The following is a 20,556-nucleotide window of genomic DNA, read 5'->3' on the forward strand; positions in this document are numbered from 1 at the left end:
ACCACCTTCGAATCCATCATACAACTAGTTACATTCGCGAAACTTGAAAGAGAAAATAGGAAACTAACTACCCAATCCCAGCCAACCGACGTGCAAATAACAAGAGACAACCTACGAACAGACAAATTTACAAAGCAAAACCCTTCATGTCCTATAGACCAAGAAAATCTACACTAACGAGTGACCACGGCCTGTGGGGCAGTCGTTGAAGAAATCACGCCAGGAGTGTCCTAGGAGGAGTTAGTAATCAAATATGTGGAGGAGAGACAGTTAGACGTACCTCCCACAGATCGTCGTCGTCGTTCTCGAACGGATTGACAAGATTCTGCTCCCGCGGCTCGCTGACCGAGGCTGTGCGCTGTGCAACTGTCGCGGAAGCTGAAACAGCGGCTTCTGCCGGCTGAGTCTGCTGCACAGGCGCAGGCACAGACGCAGGCTCGGCGCCAGCAAATTGGTTCGCGTAATACTCCCGTGGCGGACTGACCAGCGCTGCTGCCTTATTCAGTGCATCCCGGTGCGCATCCATCGCTTCCGACAACGCCTCGTTCGCCGAAAGCAGTCCCATAATGGAATGCTCATCTAGTGGCGGAATCGACTCGTCTGAGAGCTGCGCCTCGATCTTGCTGCTCAACCGTGCACAGCGCTCGTAGAACTCGAGCACAAGCGCGCTTCCGGAGATATCCACTGGCGCGGTGGTCAAGACGACCTGGCGCAGCAGCATCGCGGATTCATTGGATTCGTCGATTAGCTCAGGGATGCTCTGTGAGACGGCCGGGAGACGGTGGTGGTGGCGATGTTCGCGATGCGCGCGAGGCTGAGGCTGCGCGGCGGTGTAGGAGACATACAAGTCCACGAGGGACTTGAAAGCTGGCTCCTCCGCGTATTCGGTGTAGATCGACCGGAGAGTATCGACCAACAGTTCCTTGACGGAGGGGTCTTTGGTGCCGTCCAGCACCTGCTTGACAACAACGCTGAACTTCTTATCCTCAGCAAGCTTGGTCCAGACGATGGGCGAGTTCGTCTCGACGAGGATGCGCAGTAGCATAATAGCATTATACTGTGCCGCTGGTCCGGCGGTGTGTTTGGGGTCGATCAACTTGCGCACCGCGCGGACTGCCTCGCTGGCGGCGCTTGGCGTTGCCTGGGCGCAGTCGACGATGACAGGCAGCAGGACAATGTCGTCAGGGCGGGTACTGTCATTCGCGGGTGCAGAGGAGGGGGAAGAAGAGAACATGCTGGTTTTCGTCTTGCCGTCGTAGCCTGTGTCGCAAAACTTGGTGATAGCTGCAACGACGCGTGCCTGGGGATCGTCTGCGGATGTCAGCAGGTGGTAAAGGATGCAGTAGGGGGAATGAAACAGGACTGCGCGTACCTGCCTTGGGCACACTGGTGGAAACGCCTTTAAACACTCTCATTGCGAGGCGTGTGCTGAAGTGGGGGCTTAGAGAGGGAACAATGGGACCTTAAGTATTCTGGAATAGCAGCTGGGAGGGGGTGCGTGGCTGCGAGGGAATTAGAGATTGTACACGCGGCGGGAGGCGGAGTTGACGTACAGCCCCTGAGCAACCTTATCAGGGTCAGCGAGGGGGGCTTGTGCCGCACTCCGAAGAGGTCTTACGGTTCTGCTACTCTGCGGTTCTCGCCCCCCCATCCCGCCACCAGATCATGCCGCTGCTGTCAGTCGTGTTCGCGCGCACACGAGGCGGAGCGAATTTAATTTGTCAATGCAGTCACAGGCGGGGCTTCTCTGCCGCGGCAGTGCTGCGGGCCACCAAGTTCAGCATGGGCACGATCCTGCGGCCATCGCGTGTGCAACCCGCGATGGGCACCAGGAGTTCCGTCGTCGGCGCGGTGCTGGGACTGCACCCGTCAGACGTTCTCGCGCGGCCACCGGAGTTTCCACCAGCGAGCTTGTTGTTGTTTGCAACGCCGCAGTACGCAAATGATTTGTACGAGACGATTGCAGAGAACTGTAAGGAGAATATCGTGGGCGCTTTGTAAGGGCGGAGGCTAATAACTGTAGCACTGCCGTACTCCGTTTTCGCAGCGGTTGTCGACGTTGTCCCCCCAGGCGGTAGACGCGATGGTATTTCATACCTATGGACGGAGAAGCCAATCTCTCTCGACCCAATAACCAGCCGTTCGCTCGACAGCTCGCGGTCGCACGACCACCACGACGGCGTCCACAGCCACGGGATGACGGAGACAATGAAGGGCCGGTTCATCGCCAAGGGCGGGCAAAACTGGGTACTCACGCGGCTGTACATGGGCCTCGGGTTCAACCAGGGCACGAAGGATATACGGATACAGACCGCGTCGACGCTGTTTGAGACCGGGGTCGAAGGCATCATGCTTGCGCGCGAGCCGGGCCGGGAGGTGCAATTGTACGGGACGATGGAGCTGCAGGTGCCACTGGACATTTTGTTTGAGAGCGCGGACCGCGAGCCTGCGCTTGAGGCGGTAGGCAACTTGCTGGAGGAGAAGAACACACCAATGTATGTGACAGCGAAGAAGGACAACATCATCAAGACCATTAACGGGCGCCCGGCATCGCTGTATCTCGAAGCCTCGCTAAGCGCCGGTTTATTTCTCGAACCGGGCGTGCCGCCTTCAGCAACAAAGGTCGGCAAGAAGCTCGAGGAGAACGGCACGCACCGCAGCGTGTACGCCGTACTGGACGATGACTTGCGGTACAAGGTGATCGCGGGCGGCGGCGAGTGGGGCAAGAGCGCTGGGTTGCTGGTGCTGGACCCGGATGCCAGCGTGCGGGAGGGTGCGAAGATACAGTTTTTCGTGTCCAAGACGGAGGCGGAGCTGTCAGAGGCGGGCGCGCGGGAGCTCGAACTGGGCGACGACGAGAAGGGCCGTGTGTTTTTCGAGTGCGTGGCACCGATACAGTTCTGGACCGAGGAGGGAGCATCGACCGGCGAGGACAGGGACGCGATCGAGGAGGTCGCGCTCGACAATGTGTTTGGGGCCGGGAGCGAGAACCGGTTTTTTGTGGGACGCAAGACGTTCGACGTGCACGGAGAGTACTGCGTCGCGTTGGTGGCGGAGTAGAATGGAGATGTAGATAGTAGTAGACAGTCGGGTATGATAGGACGGCAATGTACATATTACATAGACAAGCAAGCGAGAAGCAGGGTCCTAAAGGGTGGCCCCTATGGTGACGAGACACATCGCGCTTGAGGGCATCGCGATGGTCGCGATGGAGTGACAAGCGCGGCAGGGAGAGCGAACGAGTGAGCATGGAGTCACGACTCACAGTCACGCCATGTGTCTGATCACAGCTCATTGATCACAACACGTGTCCGCGACTCACGCACGCGCCCATAGCGCACATTCCGGACGACAGGCTTGCCCGAATAGGCGCGATGCCTCGTCATTTTGCGCGCGACGCGACGCGCGACGCGTCTCTTTTCAGCCTCGGTTTGCAGAAGCGAGGCCGCGATTCATGCGATGGCGCCCGTGGCTGCCTTGGCCGCCAGTGACCACCTGCCACGCAGCCCGCGCTGCTGAGACCGTGAGCGGACTCCAGAGTGCACCTGCGACGTGCCCGCGCCGACGTTCTCGGTAGCGCTGTCTCTGCCGGCCTTCTGGCATGCCGATGGACGGAAGGCAGCGGAAGAGAAGAGACGCGTCGAGATGTGTTATGTACCAAAAGTGTGCCATAGAGAATACTCGTCAAATCCTATATGTACGATAGAAGAGCAGAACCGATCAGCAGTTCCTGTGGCGACTTGTGTTTGTTTGGGACGTGCCGAAAGAGGGCCGGGGCGGTGATGGGCGCGCGTGCGGGCAGCAGTGAAGCGCAGGCGCAGCCCACACTGTGCGTCTGAGGCAGACAGACCATTTCTGGTGCTTCTGTTTGTTGTGTGTTCTTAGTGCGCTGTTCTGCGTCGACGCCGCTGCAGAAGTTCGTGGCTGGTTGACTCGCGTTCGCGTTCTGCTGTCTCGCCGCTCTTCTCTCTTCCTCTTCTTCTTCTCTTCCCTTTTCTTCTCTTCCTTTCGCTCCCTCCCCACTCCGTTCCTTTTCCCTCCATCCGCCATGGCGCCCGCCGTCTCTCCCGGCGACCCCCACGCGCGACCCTCCGTCGTCCAGCGCGTCCTCAGCGAGATCACCAACTCCGCCGACAACGCCGCACCCCACCCGCACCACGCGCACTACCTCCACGACAAGCGCGGCTCGGCCGGCAACTCCACCACTTCAAAGGTCGCCTCCGCCATCCAGCACTGGTCCCGCATCACCGCTACCGCCGCGCAGCAGTCCCTCCAGGCCCGCGCCCACCCAGCCTCCACACCCCGCACATACCGTGGCAGCAGCGAGACGTCGTCAGAACGCGTCTCCGTCGTCAGTCGCCACACCCACGACTCGAAGGAGAATCTACCGCCATCTTCCCCGCCCAGCTTCGTCCGTCCTGCCCGCCCCGTCGACGACGCGCTGTCCGAAGCTTCGACCGGCCCACTCTCCTCATCCTCCCCGCTCCGCCACCAACACCAGCCTGCTGACGACCCGTTTTCCGATACAGATCGACGCGTCTCCCAGCTATCCTCGAGCTCTACGTCCTCCGGGCACCGACACAAGACGCACGTCGGCCCGTGGCATCTTGGTCGCACTCTCGGTCGTGGCTCCTCTGGTCGCGTCCGTCTCGCGAAGCACGCGAAGACCGGCCAACTGGCCGCCATCAAGATCGTCCCCAAGCAGGACGACGCACCCGTCGTTGGCCAAAAGAAGAGCAAGGACGCCAATGGCAACCCCTACGGCATCGAGCGTGAGGTCATTATCATGAAGCTCATCGAGCATCCTAACGTCATGGCCCTCTACGACGTCTGGGAGAACAGAGGCGAACTGTGAGTAGGTTTTACGCGTTTAGCAGCACACATGCTGACCTTCTTAGCTATCTTATCCTGGAATATATCGAAGGGGGCGAGCTCTTTGACTACCTCGTCAAGAAAGGCCGTCTCGACGAGAGCGAGGCTGTCCACTACTTCCGCCAGATCATCCTCGGCATCGACTACTGCCACAAATTTAATATATGCCATCGCGATCTTAAACCTGAGAACCTCCTCCTCGACAAGGACCACAACATCAAGATTGCTGACTTTGGCATGGCTGCTCTCGAGACTGCCAACCACATGCTTGAGACTTCCTGCGGATCTCCACATTACGCGAGTCCTGAGATTGTCGCTGGCAAGCTCTACCACGGCGTGCAGTCCGACATATGGTCATGCGGTGTTATCTTGTTTGCCCTTCTCACCGGTCACCTGCCGTTTGACGACGACAATATCCGCAACCTACTCATGAAGGTGCAAGCCGGCAAGTTCGTTATGCCAGACGACTTATCCCCCGAAGCCAAGGACCTCATCTGGCGCATTCTGCGTGTTGAGCCGACCGAGCGCATCAATGCCTCAGACATCCTCGATCACTCGTTGCTCAGAAAGTATCCACCGGTGCATATCCCAGACCAGTCGCTTCGCCCACCGCCTCTGCGCGTCGACCAGCCAATCCAGAGCCGGTCGCAGATCGACATGGAGATTGTAAAGAACCTGCAGACCCTCTGGCACGGAGCAGATCCGGAGCATATCATCCGACGCCTTCTCTCTGTCGAGTAAGTACCGTGGGCACACCTTTGGCGACTCCACACTAACAACGTACAGACCCAACGAGGAAAAGACATTCTACTGCTTGCTGCTCAAGTACCGCCACGATCACCGCGACGACGAGGACTCCACCCCCAGCTCGACACGGTCGTCGCCAACCAGCACACAGGCGAAGACGCGACTCGCTGCGCGCGCCAGAGCTGCACACGCAGGCGACCCGTCCAATACACCGTCGCGCCAGCACAAACGAACCACAAGCCGGAGCTCTGTACACTCTGTGTCGTCGGCACATAAGCGCAACGTTGATTTTTCACATCTGCGCAAGCGATCAGTGCACAGCTCATCATCATCTATGCGATCTGTCAAGATACAGCAACAGGCGGGCCGAAGACTTGAGGAGCCTCCGCTGCCTCACACTTCGTCACTTCTGCAGGGCGCGATTGACAAGCTTGCTGGTGACTCAAGCACTGCTGGTGACATGCGCTTGCCGCCGTTCTTGGACTACAACCAAAGACAAATCTACGACGAGTCGAAAGACAGCAGCATGCCGATTATTCCATCACATCTCGGCGGCTCGCCAGGCTCATCAGACGCGTCTGCATCCCGATCGTCATCACCAGTTGTACCGCTATCAGCACTACGTGCGTCGTCGTATGCACTGCGCTCCAATAAGGAGAAAACGCGCACCGACCGCGAGGACGAGATTCGCAAAGTATCCGCAGAATTCGCCGCAACGCTGTGCGAGGAACTATTCAACTTCCGGCCCAACCGCTATGCGAGCAACTCGAGCGAGCGCACAACTGGCACAGCCAGCTCTTCATCTACCGCGCCAACCACAATTACATATGCGACGTCGCAGCCTCCGAGCAGAAAGACGTCCGGTGCAAACGGTGATAAGCTGCTGGAGCTTTCATTTGAAGATATTGCGCAGTTTGAGCTCACGCAGAAACGCCACGAGTCGTGGGTACAAGAGGTTCAGTCATATATTCGCAGTGTGAGTGGCAGCAGTGAGGCTTCGTCATCAACGTCGTCGTTGGGTACAACCACAACACGGCCACGCAACATGTCTGCATCGTCTATGCGATCTGCATCAAGCCGTCCGTCGACGGGACTACAGCCTATTACCGAGTCGGAGTCAGTCAAATGTATTTCCACCATGAGCAAAGACGCCGAGCGCTTCATTGATGCGGATGAAGAGGACGGCATGTACGACTTTGCAGCTGAGATCGAGAAACTGTTGAACACGCCGCCTGTTCTGAAGCGACAGTCACTGATCGGCACCGACGGACTCGACAAGAAGGCTGCAGCACCTACTGGCCCGCCAAAGTTCCTGATCGGCACTGGTACTCCTGATGGCAGAGCCGGCGTCGCAAAGATAGACACGCGTAGCCGACTGCGGATCACGAGCTTGATTCGAAACGACAGCTTACTTGAAGACAGCGTCGAGGAAGAAGACGAAGAAGAGGAGGAAAAGAATGCGCAATCGTCGCGGCAGTTCATGGCGGCATCTGCTGCGCGCAACGTATCCGGTGGCAGCACGTTCAGCGCCGCGAGCAACGAGACTACAATCCGGCATCTACCGCCTGTCCCCGTCGCCACGCAACGTCGTGTATCTTCAATCGGGTCAAGCACCGCCGCAACCGTGGCACCGGTGCGGTCAAGTGTGAGATCGGTGCGCACAGACCGAAACAGTATGGCGACCGCGTCCGAGGCGGCGCTGAGCACACGGAGATCGACGGTGCTTTTTGACAAGGAACCGACATACATGGTGTACAAGCCTATGGAGTTCTACGAGGACCAGCACGATGGCGGTGATCGTACGGAGACGACATCAACGTCGACTGGAACCACGGCTGCCTCGTTGCGCACGCGGCAATCAGATCAGCACAGCGAGCATCTCGAACCGACTCCTGTATCTCCAGCGTCTGCAGGGACGAAGACGAGTGGAAAGAAGAAGCCCTGGCTCCTGTTCTTCCACAAGTCACTCATGCCGAAGCGCGTCGCTCCTGCGCCGCCAACTCGCCGGACCCATCAGAATTTTAACAGCAGCTACAGCACTGGCAATGTCAGCGTGCGGTCATCTGCTGCCGCCTCGACCGCCACGGCCTCGACTGCCACTCAACGCAAGAAGGAGAAACGGCAGAAGAAGAATGCCAGGAAGCCGTTGCTCAAGCAGCGGCGAGAGCTGGTTGAGGATGATTTATCCCGTGTCAACACCACAGCATCGTCGAACGTGCCACGGCAGAATTGGCTGTCGAAGATGTTGACTAGCATCTTGTGATGACGCGGCATCGAAATTCCGTGAACAAAAAAAAGAAACTTTGTGTACGATATAGCTGTTGAAGATAGCTCATTTGGATATTTTGGTACTCCCTTTTCACTTTTTGATGATTTTTGTTGATTTTTGTAGACGATAGATCCTTGGATGGTGAGATCTGACGTGTATAATAGAGGGCGATTCTGTACTGAATAGACAAGTTTGTGAACATTCGTGTGGAGGCGTGACTGCCCGATTCGCACTTAGATGCGGGCCCGTGGCGGTGCAGATGCACTAGTCCATGTGTGTGCTAGCGTTCACTCTGCCGCATCGCGCCGCACGACTCCACAGGGGCCATTCAACTCCTTGAGCCGCACGCTGCGCCCTAGCCGCCGTAGTTCGCAACTCATCCCCGCGAAGAATTCGGGGCCGCGCTGCAGTAGGTAGTTGCTGCTCATGCCGCTGCAACAATGCTGATCTATACGACATCCACTGCAGTTGTCACTCTACTGACTGCGCTCACTTCGTCTCTGCTCTTTGCGCTGCTCGACCTCGCCATCGCGGCCGCGGTAGAAGGCGTTCCGGGACTGTACACAAAGATCAAAGCACTCTCCAATTCGCACGAGTACTTGAAGATCTCACTCGGTGAATACCGGCTATGGCGGTTCCGGCGGGAGTATGCACAGCAGCAGCGACTGCTGCATTTGCAGCAGGAGCACGGTACCGTTGAGAGTGGTGGACATGCGACAACGTCGGAGCAACCCGACGCGAGCGCGATATATGATCACCCTGGAGAGCATATTGAAATGGACGATATGCATAACATGTGTACTTTGAATAGTCGGGACAAAGGCCGGCTGATCGAAAGCAGCGACGAGGAAATGGAGGACGACGAAACGGACACCGTCGGCGCGACGTCTTCCGCTGGCACAAACAAACGCACCACCATGGGGAAGAAGCCTAAGAGCCCCTCCGGAACCCCGCGATCACCTTCACCATCACCGCATGCACCAAAGATCACGATGGCACCACCACCATACCGTCGCCGACTCCGACGAAGCCGCGCACTTGACGTGCTTGAAAACGTCACGACCGTGGTGTTATCGCTTGCGCTTGCATACGCGGTTGTGGAGTTTTCGTGGGTGCTTGGTTACGCGAGTACCGTCGTGTCGCATATTTCGAGAACGCAGATGAGCACTGCCGAGGTGGGGAATGTGCCACTTGGGGGTGAGAAGCTGTTTACCGGCGCTGGCGTGCTGGGTCTGGATTACAACACCTCGACCGTATCTGGGACGGATTGGACGCCGGCGGGGACGGGTCTGTTTCTATTTAACGAGATAAATCCGGATGGGTATGTCGCTGCGTCATTTTTGAATCCGACAATAGGAAATTTTACGTGTGGATATGTTGAAGAGATCGTGTATGCGACCTATCTGTCCACGAACCTGCAGCAGTCTGTATCGCTGGCAGGCGGAAACTTTACAACATTTCGACTCCTCTGCATGCCGACGGACGAGTATGGCGAGGAGTCTCTTGATTTCTTTCGGGTCACGTCGACTGGAGTTAATCACACATACGTGGAGGACTTTGTCGGTGTTGGGAACACGGTTGTGTCCATAGAGGACGCGCAGTCCTCAATGGTGTTTGTGAACAACAACGGCACCACGACGCCAAGATATATGACAAACGTGACGCGCACCGAGACGTTTTATGACTCGATGTACGACGCGTATACTGACTTCATTTACGACCTTACAGACGACACCGATACGACTTTTTTGTTTATGGAGGTCGTCGCGGCGACGCAGTACACCGAGAACGGAAACATGACGATCGTCACCAACCAGGCGGACTTTATCAACATGACGGAGGTATACAACTATATCGACTTTGTGCTCGTTAAGGAAGTCGCTTTGGCGAATGACATGACGAATCGCACACTCGCGTGCTGCCGCAGCGACGACACGATTTGCTACGTCTCGTCGACGGTGTACAATATGTACGAAGAGCGCACGGCGGATTGGACATACGGGCCGGTGCGGTCGAATCTCAAAGCGGATCTATATACCTCGGTCGAGTATAAAGGCTACATTCCGCTTGCATATTCCACAGTCTTCACCGGCAAAGCGCTCGACGTGGAAGTCGCACTTGCGGCATTCAAAATGATTGTTAACCCAGATGGTGCTGACATACGACTAACACAAGACCTCACGCACGTGGTAATAAGCATCGGCCCGCTGCTCTTCACGTTCATAATCTCGCTGGCGGTGTATACCGTCGTGTTCCTTCTCGTCTGGGCGCTGAACCTCGAATTCGGCCAACGCGCAGCAGCATATCATATGTACACGCAGTTGGCGAAATCGCGTAGCACGCAAATGCATTCGATATTGACAATTGACCACGATATAAACGGCGGCGTGTTCCGCACACCGCGAGGACAGGTCTTTGGAACGCGTATGCAGACGCCTGAACGGCGGATAAATTACGCCGCCGGTTTGGTCGATAAATCGTCTTCTGGGATATAGTTTGGGGAGTTGGTTATACAGATTCATTTCGGGCCGGGATATGGGTTTAGAAGGAAGATCTTTGAACTCTATTTGAAGCGGGCGGGCCGCAGAAGTCTCGAGACTACCTGATCTTAGCGTGGTCTTTCCTAATTCACAATGTGTGTAAATGTGATTTTGTACTAGTGTATACAACGGACGTGTGAAAGCTTTGGCGTTAGATTGACAAGACGTGGTGTTTACTCGAGGGATAATTTCTGGCCGGCTCTTCGCCGCATGGCGACGCGAGTGCGCCGGGTTTTGGCCTTGCACTCTGTGTCCATATAGCCCTGCGGAAGCAGGATCAACCTACAATCTTGCCCGCATGCTGTTTATGACCTAAGTTCGGCTATGGCTCCTCATCGATGGTGGCAGCAGTGGCTGTGGCGTTCCGTGGAAGGCACATCGCGTGGCGCAGGGTGCACAGATTTGTGGGGCTGAGCGCGCTAGTACACATCTTATAACTATTGCGCGTTCGCCGCGCGCAGGCATCGCCATCTCCATTTCACCAGCAATGGCGTTCTACTACACCTCCGCGACTTCAGCAGTGACGTTACTGTCGTCAATCACTGCGTCACTGCTGTTTGCAATCATCGATCTCCTCATCGCCGCGTGCACTGCTCACATACCTGGCTTCTACACGCGCGTCAAGGCTCTGTCGCATTCACACGAGTTCCTGCGGATTGGCATCAGCGAGTACAATCTCTGGCGTTTTCGGCGGCGGCGGGCAGCCAAGGATGTGGAGGCAGAGGCTGGGTATGAGAGGTCACCGAGCTATAGACGGTTATCGAACAGCACCATTGCGAGTGACTGGACGAGCGCAGAGCCGTCGATGAACAGGAGCGCGGGTTTGGAGTTGCCCGAACTCGCTGGCGACAAGGAGATTTTGCCAAATGCTGGTGGATATCACGGCGACGACGTGACTGATAGTGCGAACGTAGTTCTGGCTGTCCCGTGCCGGTATACCCTGAGACAGAGGATCGTGCTCGTGTGTTCCAACACGATGGTGCTTATACTTGCATTGTTGCTTGCGTACGCCTTGGTTATTTTGTCGTGGGGCCTTGGACACGCCGCGAATGTTACAACACATTCGGCGGAGACGCCGATGTCTGTGGACACACTCGAAGCCGCGCCGATAGAACTCAGTACAATGTTTACGGACGCTGGAATTCGAGGGCTGGACTACAACAGTACTGCCTCGACTGTGGGAAGCTGGGACATGACAGAGTCTAGCATGCTGCTTTTTGGAGCAAATGGCACATATACGGAAGATGATGAGTCGGAGACGATGGCGTGCGGATACATCGAGGAGATCTACTATGCTTCGTATCTCGCGACGAACATCAAGCGCTCCATTGCACTTGCCGCCGGGAATTTCTCTACATATCGACTAGTGTGCTACAAGACGAATGCTACTGACTCGTTGTTTCGGATTTCATACACCGATAGCGTGGCTGCGAATACTGGCGTTGGAAACTCGTTGGTTGCCTTCGGCGATCAACAATCATCGGTGATGTTTGTCAACGTCAACGGAACTATCAAGTCCAAGTACATGACGGGTGTCTCGCGCACTGAGCAGTATATTACTAACTCGGGCTACACAAGTGATGTACTAGAGAATATTCTTTATTCGGATCCGCTAGCGGGATGGACAAGAGACTATGCTACGATGGTCATTGTTGCGACAAAATCAGTTGATGGAAATGCCACAATGAAGGTAGCAACCACATACGATGAATATAACGACTTCGTGACTTCTGACTCCTATCAATATGCGGACTTTGTGCTCACGATGCAGGATACTTCGGAGAGTACTGGTCAGCAGAACCGGACGCTATATTGGCACTTGTCGGCCAATGCGGAGATGTACACGGCAAGCACGGTATATTCCATGTACGACCTGTCTACATCTGTGGTCTCTGCGACCGTTGATACTTCACATGCTGTGGACGACACCGCGGCTATGGAAGGCTCGGAGGGCGACGTTACACTTGCGTTTTCTACGGTGTTCATCGGCAGGCAGTACGATGTGCAAATGGCGGTATGGCGATTCTTCCGCGACTTGGTCGGTTCGGATGAATGGTCAATGACGCAAACCCTCACATCTACCGTGTTCGATATCACTACTCTGGTGTATCTCCTCGGGGCATCGTTCGCGGTGTACTTTGTGATTATTGTCGCGTGCTGGATTTTCAAGTTCAAGTTCGCACAGCGCGCGATAGTGTACCATCTCTACTCGGAGCTCGCAAAGCCACCCGGAGCGGCGGCAGAGTCGATCTTGTCGATTAACAAAGATTTGAATGGCAGTGTGCACGAGACGGAGATTGAACTGGAGCAGCCACATGGGCTGATAAAGATGAAGACTTATAAATGCGGTCTGGCAAGTTAATGGCGGGTTTGGACATAAGTCGACATCGGCATGACAATGTAGAAGTTACAATAATTAATTTTAATCGCCTGTCGCTTAATGATCAACTGCAGAAGGGCTTCCAGTCTCCTAAAGCTAGGCACGGCTGTGACGACTTAATCTCCGCCGCGCGTGGCGCAGCACATCCGTGCATAATGTGCAGATCATTAACCTATCGCCGAGTCCAGCCACTGCCTCGTTTTGACACAGTTTGCGAGCAGTCCACATGTCTTTCTTCAAATACCCCGTGTTCTCCCCTCCTACCGCCCTCCTCAATCCGCTCGCTAATGCGCAATGCTGTACACAACCGCCATCTCGACGGTCACGCTACTCTCCGCCATAATAGCGTCTGTGCTCTTAGCTCTCCTCGACCTCCTCGTCGCCGCATGCGCCGCAAGCTTCCCCGGTGCATATACCCGCATAAAAGCTCTTTCGCATTCAAATGAGCATCTGAGAATTGGGATCAGCGAGTACAATCTCTGGCGGTTCAGACGGCGACAAGCAGCTAGCACCGCTACAGCCACGGACGATGAAGAAGCGGCGGAGATCGCTACTTCGTCCGATTATAGACGTCAGTCCACTACCACCGTCGCGAGCGACCTGACGCGCACGGAGACGTTTCACAGAACTGCAAATTTTGTGTTACCAGGATTTATCGGGGAGAAGGAGTTCACTCCTGTCCCGATCGGTGACCACGACGACGATGTCAATAATGCTGTGGTTCTTGAAGTTCCGCGCAGCTACAGCAATGGTCAACGGACCGAGAAGTTTGTGTCTACTACAGTGGTGCTGCTTCTCGGCTTTGCGCTTGCATACGCGGTGATTATATTGTCGTGGGGACTCGGCTATGCAGCGCATGTCACGGAACATTTGATTACCGGCAAGATGTCCCTAGACACGCTAGAGTCCGCGCCGATTAATCTCGACAGAATGTTCGACTCTTCAAGTGTTATGGGGTTGGATTACAATTGCACCGACTCGACGATTGGGCCCTGGGTCACTGCAGAGTCCAGCTTGTTCCTGTTTGGCGCCAACGGCACATACTCCGAAAGTGAAGACGACGTATTGACTTGCGGATATATCGAAGCACTCTACTACGATACGTATCTCTCTGGTAACGCTCAGCGCTCCGTTGCGCGAGCTAGAGGAAATTTTACTACATATTTACTTGTGTGTTATGAGGACTATTCGAATGTCACGCAGTTATATCGCGTTTCATCTGTTGTTGGTGCGTTGACGAATCACATCGATAACTCAGTGCTTTCGCTGGATGACCAACAGTCGTCGTTATTGTTTGTAAACATCCACGGCACGGCTACGCCGAAACTGATGACTTCCGTGTCGCGCACGGAGACTTATATCAGCAGCTCAGACCATGCCAACGACATCTTGGAAGATCTGCTGCTGTCAGATCCACAAGAGGGGTGGACGACAGATTTTGTCTACATGGTCGTTGTTGCTACTAAGACAGCCAATGGAACTGCTACAATGAAGGTCGTCACTTCATATGAAGAATACACCGCATTTATCAGTGACGGTGATTATCAATATGCAGACTTTGTACTCACAACGCAGACGACGTCGGAGACTGGTGAGAAAAACCGAACATTGTATTGGTACCTCTCAAACAGCGATAATGAGCTGTACGCTGCAAGCACGATATATTCGATGTACGACTTGAACTTACCGGTAGCCTGGATGGGGGGAATGTACAAGTCGGTTGTGGTAGATGATACGTCAGCAACGGCAACTGCGAAAGGCAACATAACAGTCTCATTTTCAACCGTGTACACTGGCGGCCAATTTGACGTGCAAATGCCAGTGTGGCGGTATTTCAACGACCACGTCGGCGAGGAGGGCTGGTCAATAACACAGACGCTGACGAGAACGGTATTTGACATCACCCTTCTTGTGTACATCCTCGCTGCATCTGTAGGAGCGTACGTTGTACTCTTCGTCTTATGCTGGATCTTTCGGTTCAAATTTTCGCAGCGTGCGATAATTTATCATCTATATTCAGAACTCGCGAAGCCGCCTGGCGCAGAGGCAGAGTCGATTTTATCGATCAACAAGGACTTGAACGGGAGTGTGCATGAGACTGAGATTGAAATGCCGCATGCACATGGACCAATGAAGAGGAAGACGTATAAGTGTGGCGTGACAGAGTAGCGGGTGATTGACAGTTGTGTGAAATATATAAGTCGGCCGTATATGTACACGCGCAATACATACGACTCCCCTGTCTTTGTATCAACAGAGGTTGTGTGCTGGGCGATGGGAGCGCAGACATTCAGGTCACGGGGAGGCCCGTGGGAACCTGGAGAAGATGAACAAGAAGAAAACGTATGCGGCTTGCAAGACTGCCAAAGTTGGGCACATGCGGCAAGCACCGAAAGTGCGTCGCACTCGCAACTATTGCAGGAAGTTCAACTATAACACGCCGACAACATCCCGCTTTGCTAATTCTTCGCAGACTGCCAACCCAAAGACTTTTATTATGTCAGCTGCAGACGTACTAATTTAGCAGGGTATGGCGAGTACTCACACTTCCCTAAATACAGGAGTAGCTTGACCGCTTCAAAACTCCCCAAGGCTGCCCCTGAAATCCTTACCGACCAGCTCCATCAACGGGTCCCAGCTCCAGGTAGCTACTTGATTTCATCCACACAGTCTCAAGTCAGCTTAGCGAAGACCACATGCATGCATTAGCTTCACGAAAAGCGCCATTGGAGACTGGTCGGAAATCGGTGCACGGACAGTGGCTATGGAATCACAAAGTTTTTGGTGCTGCGACAAAGAACTACTCCGTTCTCGCTGCTTCTTGCGTAACTGGCGACTTGCGCCAACAAGCAAGCAATTGTCCAAATTGTTACTTATCAATAATTAGTTTATTGCTGAACATCTATCAGGAGATTTATTTTACTTCTGGCAAAGAGAAAAGCCATGCCATATGCTTACTAACTCGGATCTCTAACTACAACCACAAGCTATTAGTAACCACTGACAATTTGTACAAATCCATGATCGTCCAAATTGTCGATTACATTAATTAGTGATCTTATAATTAATAACAGGGTATAAGTAGAATTTTAGTGAGTGGCTACCTAACTCGATTAGTTCCATATCGCTACATTTAGTTAGCTGCTCTACAAATCGCCCTGGCTAAGTAACTAGCACTGTAGACATCAGCAAACTATAGTAACCAACTTCTCTAATAAGTGATGCACAATTTTAACGACTGCGTACATTTATACTTAATGTCGGCGGTGCTTCGAAGCTCATCCTAAAGGCGTCTCTGTCTCCTTTCTCGGACTAGATTATTTTTAATTGCCACTCTACTGGTGGTTCATCTGTCACCTACAAAATTTAAATAGACCGGTGTTTAAGAAAAGTGTCCAGATGATGGAGATGTTTGGATCACTGCTACTGCAACACGGTTGTGTAAGCTCAATTGCAAATCTCCAGTTGAGTTTTAAAATGATCAGGATTCTAACATTTCACAGACTGCTACCGATCAACCTGAAGCTTCGGTCTAGTCATTTTATTGACATAATTCATTAATGCTAATCAGAGATGTACAGGGTTGCTACTATATTAACCCTAAACCGCAGTCAGGGACGCAGGGTTTAATTTGCCAGAGCCAATATAGGCACGTGGCACCTGGAGGTACTATGTGGCGTGCAGACCACTGCTCACTCTGCAGCAGTCTTGACAAACTTGTGAATACTGTTGTTAGGTGTCAGATCCATTGCACGTCCCTCCCGCCGGAGAACGCAACGACACGTCGTGGAATTTATAGATGGATGTCAAATCAGTTCCGGCGCTAGCAACCTGGCCATGCCGCCATATACGCAATCTTGCCGGTGTTAGAATGTTGCGCCTAGGTGACCGCCACTGAGAGCGTACGATTTGAACCTCAGCTGTATATAGGAACACACTGTCGTTGCAGCTGAGCCGGCTGCGCTGTGTTTCGTTAACCGCGTACTGTTCGACTAGCTGTACGCTCTCACCGCACGCGTTCAACAGCATACTCTATTGTTGTCTTCCCCAATGCCCCAACACTCAATAACTAACAAATCATGTCATATGGTGTCCGCACTCTCTCTCGATGCACCGCTGCTGCTGCCAACCGCCCTCAGTGTTCTGAACAACTATTCTTCGCTTCGGCAGAGTCCAGCATAAGAACATCGCAGGGAATGATGTCGGCAGCCTATCGGCAGCCGCATCTGCCGGTCCAGAACGCACATATTATTCGTTCATGTGAATTTCCAGGCGCATTGTACGCCATGTAGCTACAGAGCATGCGGGCAGTTGGGAAAACTACGCGATGGACCTCTTCTTAAAGAACTTCTCAATCTAGAACGGCATTGCTTTCAATCCGCACGAGACACGCGTGGCGTACACGATTTACACGCAATTCTACTACTATGTGCTTGACACCGCACCTCTCGTGACTGACCGGATGATGTAGCGATTGATTCACATGCTTCGTAATGTTCGTACGCAGAGCGACGTCACCATACAGCGGATCCCTGCGTATGCAATTTATTAAGAGCAGGAACCAGAATAATATCATCCTCTTCAAGTCCCATCGAGACTATTCGGGTAGTTCCAAACGATCCATACACTGAATCAAAGAAATGCAGCCAACGACGGGTCGACGAACACCTAACAGCATCTTCAGCATAAGTGACCTCTCCGCATTGGCCTTGCCAGAAGACAGCTTCAGACACGATAGGCACCACCAGAATTATACCCAGTGAGGACGCGCACTTTTTATCGACTGAATCCACGCCTACACCAGCACATACAGATCCGGGAGTTTGAGACGGCTGTCCAAGCAGTTCTCACAGTCGCAACCACACCAGCAGATCGACTCGATGCAACTACTATGTTTGTGGATGAGCAAGCACTGCTCTGCCTCTCTACTTTGCCGACTCTGCCATATCCAGCATACTCATGGCAAACAAAAACTCTTCGATACGGCACTCCCGGTCGATAACGACTGAGTGCTCTCAGAAATGGTGTGCACGACACCGTCGGCCACGTCCGTCGTTTTCAAGCTCATACGGAACTACCGCGGTCCCTTTGGTGATGCTTTGGTGGCTTCCCATCTCTCTGCATTGGCGAAATGCTCAAAACATGCGCGCTGGCTCTAGGAGACTCCGCCACCACCGAGCAGCTGCAGCTGCAGCCTGGGGATATTCTCGTCGACGGTATTATCGAGGTATTCCCACAAATTGTAACCGTCGCATGGAGGGCTACTGTCACAGGAGAGTCGCCATTGTTGCAGTAAGGTCAAAAGACACCAATATTTCTGATTAATGAAGTTGCGAGGGAGATTAGTCCACAAGCGTACATACATATAACGACTTCTTGGCAGAAGCAACTAGAAGCAACACGTTGCTTTGTTCGCACTATGAAATAGCTTTCTGTGACGATGGAGATGATAACTACACCTAGCGGGGTTTGCAGGTAGTGCAGGTGCCATGAAGGAAGAAGATTGCGCGTGACAAAGAGCGCGAAGGGGTATCAGAGAGGAGAGAACAAGAGATATCAAACCGGATGAGAGCACTTAGTGGAGCGGCCCCTAGCAGAGGTCGCTTAATCTTTACCTTAACAGATAGCTACTTTGACGAGAAGGCATCGAGCTCTGGACTCGGAGTCAACCACGCTCAAACTCGCTGCTTCGTGATGGGAGCGCGATGTTGAATGTCCCGTGTGCGACCACCCTTCAGCACTTTCTCTTCAATGTCCGTCCCTCTCCTGCGCAAGTGCGACACAGATAGCGGCTCACGTCAAGGTGTAGTACGGTGCGTACCTTGCGCTATGACTTGAGCAATTGAACACTGCGAGTCGAACATGTCTTGTGTCGAACGTCCGAGCGTTCGGCTGACTGCTCGATCCAGAGGTACTACGTGATGCCCTCGACAGGTACGACATTCGGCGCTGTCCCTGTACGCACTAGCCTCACGCACAGCAACTCAGCTTTAAAGGTCCCCCGCCTCCGCGCCTGCTCACTACCTGCCCAAAGCTCGCTCGTTGGTTACTCCAACTATCTCAGCGGAGAGGACATGTTCGTCAGCATCGATACAGACTTTCACAGGCTTCCCCGGGGCACCAGCCCGACACTTTTGCTGAGTCCAGTGTCACTGGATGTGACGGTCGCTCGTCGCCGGGCCATTGTGATGAACCAGCTGTGATGGCATCCGGCTCGGCCTCGACGGACGTCGATCATGTGCACACCGATGCACGGGCGGCGCAGGGACAGTACAGAGATGGTATGGCACTCTCAATTTCTTCCTATATTTGATCTGCCCCCAGATCAAAGATATCTTATCCGTCATGCAGCGGCCGTGCCGATAACTCTCAATCTCAGGGACCCACCAGCCACAACTGTTCCCTCGGCCATGCTGATTGAGATCATGCGCCACCTACAACTCAACTCTGGATATGCATTCGCGTCGCCCGTACCGTTGCGTCGCTTCAAAACGGAACACACTTCTCGCTCGAGCAACCCCCAATGCCGTTCGCTTTCAAGGCGCCGCTACGGCAGAATGACGAGTTTTGTTGGCGCATGTTCTCTATTATTAACTCGCGTGCGCACTGTTGATTATTCTATTCCAGGTGTTTGTCTTTTCATCTGCCCATCTGTCGAGGAGTTCTTGAGACGGTGAAATGTATCTGTAGAGCTGCAAGATTAAACGAAAGCGGCGCCGCTTAGGGCTTGTCGGAATATCCGACCACGTGATGACACAAGCCCCGCACCAGCGACGTCGGCGAACCTAATTGGTATCCACTGCTTTCTCGTCCATTTTCTCCGACACCTTCCTGACTCCCACCACTTCCAATCACGATGTCCTTCGGAGCAGCTGCCGCCTCCCGCCTTGCGGGCAAGACCATTCTCATTACCGGCGCCTCGTCCGGCATCGGCCGCGCGACCGCGTTCGAGTTCGCCAATGCTGCTGGCGGTGACGTCAAGCTCATCCTCACCGCGCGCCGCGAAGCCTCGCTGCTCGCTATCAAGGAGGAGCTCGAGAAGGCTTACCCCAAGGCGTCAGTGTTCCCCATCAAGCTTGACGTCAGTAAGATGGCCGAGATTGACTCCTTCATGGAGAAGATCCCTGCCGCGGCCGGCACCGTCGACGTGCTTATCAACAACGCCGGCATGGTCCACGGCGTCGAAAAAGTCGGCGAGATCACGCAGAGCGACATTGACATCATGTTCCAGACCAACGTGTTCGGCCTGATTGCCCTCACTCAGAAGTTCCTCCCCGGCTTCATTACCCGCAACAAGGGCGACATCGTCAACATCGGCTCCATCGCCGGCCGTGAGCCTTATCCCGGCGGCGCCATTTACTGCGCTACCAAGGCCGTCGTGAAGAGCTTTACCGAGTCCATGCGCAAGGAGCTCGTCGCCAGTCGTGTCCGCGTCATTGAGGTCGACCCCGGGCAGGTTGAGACCGAATTTTCCGTCGTCCGCTTCCGTGGAGACAAGGCCAAGGCTGACGCTGTTTACGCCGGCGTCGAGCCTCTCATCGCAGAAGACATCGCCGAGGTTATCGTCTTCGCCGTCTCCCGCCGCGAAAATACCGTCGTCGCAGACACCCTGGTCTTCCCGAGCCACCAGGCCTCTGCCATGATCATGCACCGCAAGCTCTAGACTCGCCGCCCGACTTGGATATGAAAATAATAAATGAGTATACTATTTCATGTAGTTGGCAAAAAAACAGGCAACTACATATGTT

General features: G+C 54.1%; 7 protein-coding genes across 7 annotated transcripts; 6 read left to right on the forward strand and 1 right to left on the reverse strand.

Annotated features, from left to right (window-relative positions):
- Nucleotides 1–12: 12 nt before the first annotated feature.
- Nucleotides 13–1,519, reverse strand: V1518DRAFT_417437 (uncharacterized protein). The gene is made up of 3 exons (XM_066904303.1): nucleotides 1,373–1,519; nucleotides 281–1,311; nucleotides 13–230 (listed from the first exon to the last, which is right to left on the reverse strand). Exons 1-3 carry the CDS (start codon nucleotides 1,413–1,415, stop codon nucleotides 174–176), a joined length of 1,131 nt encoding a protein of 376 aa, XP_066759618.1. The 5' UTR covers nucleotides 1,416–1,519; the 3' UTR covers nucleotides 13–173.
- A 263-nt stretch (nucleotides 1,520–1,782) lies between these two features.
- On the forward strand, nucleotides 1,783–3,060 carry V1518DRAFT_438078 (uncharacterized protein; the record flags this gene model as incomplete). Its single annotated transcript, XM_066906347.1, has 2 exons — nucleotides 1,783–1,972; nucleotides 2,024–3,060. 2 exons carry the CDS (start codon nucleotides 1,783–1,785, stop codon nucleotides 3,058–3,060), a joined length of 1,227 nt encoding a protein of 408 aa, XP_066759619.1.
- A 494-nt stretch (nucleotides 3,061–3,554) lies between these two features.
- Nucleotides 3,555–7,930, forward strand: V1518DRAFT_286282 (uncharacterized protein). Its single transcript, XM_066901073.1, has 3 exons — nucleotides 3,555–4,851; nucleotides 4,899–5,609; nucleotides 5,659–7,930. The coding sequence occupies exons 1-3, from the start codon at nucleotides 4,049–4,051 to the stop codon at nucleotides 7,880–7,882; spliced, it is 3,738 nt and encodes a 1,245-aa protein (XP_066759620.1). The 5' UTR covers nucleotides 3,555–4,048; the 3' UTR covers nucleotides 7,883–7,930.
- Nucleotides 7,931–8,258: 328 nt separating this feature from the next.
- V1518DRAFT_417442 (uncharacterized protein) lies at nucleotides 8,259–10,610 on the forward strand. Its single transcript, XM_066904304.1, has one exon. It carries the CDS (start codon nucleotides 8,329–8,331, stop codon nucleotides 10,381–10,383), a length of 2,055 nt encoding a protein of 684 aa, XP_066759621.1. The 5' UTR covers nucleotides 8,259–8,328; the 3' UTR covers nucleotides 10,384–10,610.
- Nucleotides 10,611–10,855: 245 nt separating this feature from the next.
- On the forward strand, nucleotides 10,856–12,889 carry V1518DRAFT_417444 (uncharacterized protein). Its single transcript, XM_066904305.1, has one exon. It carries the CDS (start codon nucleotides 10,916–10,918, stop codon nucleotides 12,788–12,790), a length of 1,875 nt encoding a protein of 624 aa, XP_066759622.1. The 5' UTR covers nucleotides 10,856–10,915; the 3' UTR covers nucleotides 12,791–12,889.
- Nucleotides 12,890–13,102: 213 nt separating this feature from the next.
- V1518DRAFT_405794 (uncharacterized protein) lies at nucleotides 13,103–14,977 on the forward strand (the record flags this gene model as incomplete). The annotated part of the gene is made up of 1 exon (XM_066901932.1): nucleotides 13,103–14,977. One exon carries the CDS (start codon nucleotides 13,103–13,105, stop codon nucleotides 14,975–14,977), a length of 1,875 nt encoding a protein of 624 aa, XP_066759623.1.
- A 4,666-nt stretch (nucleotides 14,978–19,643) lies between these two features.
- Nucleotides 19,644–20,521, forward strand: V1518DRAFT_417450 (uncharacterized protein). The gene has a single exon (XM_066904306.1). The coding sequence runs from the start codon at nucleotides 19,665–19,667 to the stop codon at nucleotides 20,469–20,471; it is 807 nt and encodes a 268-aa protein (XP_066759624.1). The 5' UTR covers nucleotides 19,644–19,664; the 3' UTR covers nucleotides 20,472–20,521.
- The last annotated feature ends 35 nt before the right edge of the window (nucleotides 20,522–20,556 follow it).

This window comes from Limtongia smithiae (genome assembly GCF_038497785.1).
Source record: "Limtongia smithiae strain NRRL Y-17922 unplaced genomic scaffold V1518scaffold_6, whole genome shotgun sequence".
NCBI lineage: Eukaryota > Fungi > Ascomycota > Lipomycetes > Lipomycetales > Lipomycetaceae > Limtongia > Limtongia smithiae.